At 28.3% G+C, this 4,377-nt stretch overlaps 1 protein-coding gene across 1 annotated transcript in view; it reads left to right on the top strand.

Moving 5' to 3' along the window:
- Positions 1 to 2,179: 2,179 nt before the first annotated feature.
- LOC108914736 (basement membrane-specific heparan sulfate proteoglycan core protein-like) overlaps positions 2,180 to 4,377 on the top strand; it is a gene marked incomplete at its 5' end in the record, with an annotated part of 93,939 nt that continues 91,741 nt past the window's right edge. The window contains 1 exon segment of the mRNA XM_023456115.1: positions 2,180 to 2,401. Coding sequence (XP_023311883.1) covers positions 2,180 to 2,401 — 222 coding nt within the window.

The raw sequence follows: 4,377 nt of genomic DNA, 5'->3' as shown, positions 1-4,377 counted from the left end.
ACATATAATATTGGTAAAATAATCTTCAACTAAGAAGCCTCATACATTTAACATTTAGTATAAAATTGCGTATATTCAGGAAAATAATATTACAAACAAAAAACTCGGCCTAATATTTGAGCACATACATATTATTATAAGGAAAATATGTTTTTATTGCACATTCTTAAAAATTTTGTAGATGTACATGTAAGAAAATGGTTTTATCTATACAGAAATATTTATTTTGCAGGGGAGACAAATAATAAATTTTAACACAAGGGATGGCGAAAGATCAAACTTTTATTTTTTTTCTGGTGTATAAGATATCCCTTTTTTCTATACGCAGTATAATAACTTTTAAAAAGTAACAAAATTGGAAACTTATTGAGAGTAAAGAAATGTTTTTCTGGTATGACAATTTTGCAATTTTTAATAGGGAAACAAGTACCTAAAACTTTCTGAAACTTTTTTTTGTGAGGTCATCTTGATTTTTGAGACATAAAATATATTCCAAATTACTTTTTAATGAAAGATTTTATTATGTAATAATCATTTCCCAAAACATCAAAATTTAACTTAAAATTTTTTGTCATTGACTTTTGGACGATGTGTAGCTGTTTATTGTTAGAAAAGAAATGGATATATTTTGGGCATATCTTAACTGGTATAATGTGTCTATTGAATTCTTTTTGGCGGCCAACTTGAAACTAAATTTTTAGAAATTGAAAAGCTCTTTTCATCTCCATCCATGTATGTATTTTTTATAACACTTGGTATTTGTTAGTCAGGGCCCTTCATTAACTTGAGGCACTGCTCTTTTTTTCTGCCTCCTACTATATCTACGCCACAGACTCTATGTACTATAAATTATGTAACTTTTTCATGTTATGCGTGTATATAACGAGCGTTCAAATAAAAACGTGGTTGAAGTTGGCTCTGACACATTGGACGTAGGGAGTAGCTTATAGCGACNTACATTTAACATTTAGTATAAAATTGCGTATATTCAGGAAAATAATATTACAAACAAAAAACTCGGCCTAATATTTGAGCACATACATATTATTATAAGGAAAATATGTTTTTATTGCACATTCTTAAAAATTTTGTAGATGTACATGTAAGAAAATGGTTTTATCTATACAGAAATATTTATTTTGCAGGGGAGACAAATAATAAATTTTAACACAAGGGATGGTGAAAGATCAAACTTTTATTTTTTTTCTGGTGTATAAGATATCCCTTTTTTCTATACGCAGTATAATAACTTTTAAAAAGTAACAAAATTGGAAACTTATTGAGAGTAAAGAAATGTTTTTCTGGTATGACAATTTTGCAATTTTTAATAGGGAAACAAGTACCTAAAACTTTCTGAAACTTTTTTTTGTGAGGTCATCTTGATTTTTGAGACATAAAATATATTCCAAATTACTTTTTAATGAAAGATTTTATTATGTAATAATCATTTCCCAAAACGTCAAAATTTAACTTAAAATTTTTTGTCATTGACTTTTGGACGATGTGTAGCTGTTTATTGTTAGAAAAGAAATGGATATCTTTTGGGCATATCTTAACTGGTATAATGTGTCTATTGAATTCTTTTTGGCGGCCAACTTGAAACTAAATTTTTAGAAATTGAAAAGCTCTTTTCATCTCCATCCATGTATGTATTTTTTATAACACTTGGTATTTGTTAGTCAGTTCCCTTCATTAACTTGAGGCACTGCTCTTTTTTTCTGCCTCCTACTATATCTACGCCACAGACTCTATGTACTATAAATTATGTAACTTTTTCATGTTATGCGTGTATATATAATTTTTCTTCAACATTATTCTGAAAATTTTATCCAAATGATTATCAATATATCTCTTTCAAAGTATGTAATATTATTTTTTAAAGAAATATAAATCTATCACTTGTATTAGATTCAATATACTACTATGTAAATACTAAAAACTTAGTTTGGTGACGGTAATAAGTACAGCAAAAAAGGTGTTCATCTCTGTAACATCTTCATATTATCCACTAGCTATTTTATACTGATATTGTAAATAATCGTGCTTAGTCTGATTATGATTTCAAATATATTTAATACGATTGACAATTTAACATCGAGAATATAATGCTGGACTGCATGGGTTGCATATAAGAGAGGTTTTTTCTATTTACTAATACTTTTTACTAATGCAGATACAGAAGTGGTATTCCAATGTAGAGATGAAGGACCGCTAAGAGCAAAAGTGGTGTGGAGAAGGCCAAATGGACAACCTCTACCTCCAGGATCAGTTGACAGAAATGGCCAATTGGAAATCCCTAATATAAAAGTACAAGATAGTGGAACTTATCTGTGTGTTGCTTCTGGTTACCCACCGCAAACACCTGGAGCCCAAGTTTCTGTAGAATTAATAGTTAGCAGATGTAAGTAATATATTTGTAAAATGTCATTCCCTTAATTCAAATTTATATGTACTTTCCAAAATATATTATGCAGATGAAGCAAAAGGAATTAGATATCAATCTTCTCTATCGAAATTTGGTATTTTACCACCAATAGATACTGAATATCATGGAACAGGTATACAATTTCTCTGGTATTTATTTTATAAGTTTTTAATAAGAATTTTTTTCATTTATTTGCATTCCGCATATATTAATTAATGAATATTTGGTGAATACTTTTGAGATACAAATAGGCATACACCATTTTAAATGTATATTACACAAGGTGTGCAAATAGCTTTACTTTTTCATTGGCATTTTCTTAGAAAATCACAAGCAAACATTTAAGGAGGTTCAACGCCAAAAAAAATGGTAAGAATGTTTTCAAAATCATTGAAATCTGTTAATAAATATGCAAACTGCCTCGTGTAAAAATATCAGATTGATTGACAATATAGTTTTTTTGAAAAATTATATAAAAAATGATGCTCTTATACACAGGCTCTTATGCGAGTTGGGAAAAAGTTTAATCAAACGTGAATATTTCTCTTAAAATGGTTAGGATCGGGAAAATAAAATTGTAATTTAAGAATTAAATATTACTAAACATTTTAAAACAATAAAAATATGCACTTACAATGTAATTATTGAGATAATGGAATGAATAGATAACATTTTAACAAATTTGAATAAACATCTGATCCAGTGAAAAGAAATATGGCAAGACTGCTGTATGTAACGCTTCGACTGACACGCTATATTTGAATAGCTCGACTGTATAGATTATAAAATTATTCCAGTCGAAAACATATGTAGTAATAATTAATATTAAATATATTTTTCGTGATCTAATGCAATATAATAGCAATTTGAAACAAAAATTGCAAAACGAACTGTATAGATGTTCTGTCATAATCTTAACAAGGCGACGTCTCACTATCATATACTGAGCTTCTTGATAGTTATCAATATGGATTCTCGGTTTGCACATTTTACTTTTTTCTCATCAATCCACATTCTGTTTCATACGCATTTTATATTGCTTTTCAGTCATTTCTTTTCCTTTGTATCTTGGATGTTCATTCATGTTTACGGAATACACGCAAAGCACAGTTGACAATAATGGCAGTTGACCCAACTTTTACCACCACGCTATGGCAACGGCAATGTTGCCAGATTTTATTTATAGTTACTATACAAGCTTTTAATAAATAAATAGACACTTTTATTCAATTAAAAAGTTAATTGCCTTGCATTAAACAAGAAAAATATATCCAGGCTAATATACGTGTTGTATAAATTTCATTCGTATATATTATATTTAGTTCGCTCAAATTAGTTTGTGTAAGGTTGGTACTACAACGAAACTACCATGTGTAACCATAGGCTTCCCTCCCGGACCGCCTGCCCCGCCCGCAAGAGATGTATCGGTTAATTGGAGTGAACAGGCTTATTTAGTTACATATTTAATGTTATATTATTTTGTTGTGAATATTTTCAATTTATGTATAATTCTTAGATGCAGGCAGATCCCTATGCTAATTTTTTTTTACCAATTAGATGAAAAAAAATTGCTTAGAAAATATAAAAAAATATATAAAAAAGCAAAAAATTAAATGAAAAGTTTATATAACGTTAATAGTTTTTAAATTCAAATTTGGTAGAATTTTCTAGGGAGGCGAATAATTTAAAATATAACTTTTAGATAAAAACGTCACTAATATATTTAAAAATTAAGCCGCCCCTTTTGTAAATTTAGAAATGGACTGCCAGTGACTAATTTATATCAGAATAATCTCTGCAGGTAATTATTTCGTGCAAAAACGTGAAAACTTCTCAATTTCAAGTAACTGAGAAATAATAATAATAATAATAATGATAATGATAATGATAATGATAATGATGATAATGATGATAATGATGATAATGATGATAATGATGATAATGATGATAAT

Source organism: Anoplophora glabripennis, unplaced genomic scaffold (assembly GCF_000390285.2).
Source record: "Anoplophora glabripennis isolate ALB-LARVAE unplaced genomic scaffold, Agla_2.0 scaffold1175, whole genome shotgun sequence".
NCBI lineage: Eukaryota > Metazoa > Arthropoda > Insecta > Coleoptera > Cerambycidae > Anoplophora > Anoplophora glabripennis.
This window is presented reverse-complemented; position numbering and strand designations above follow the sequence as displayed.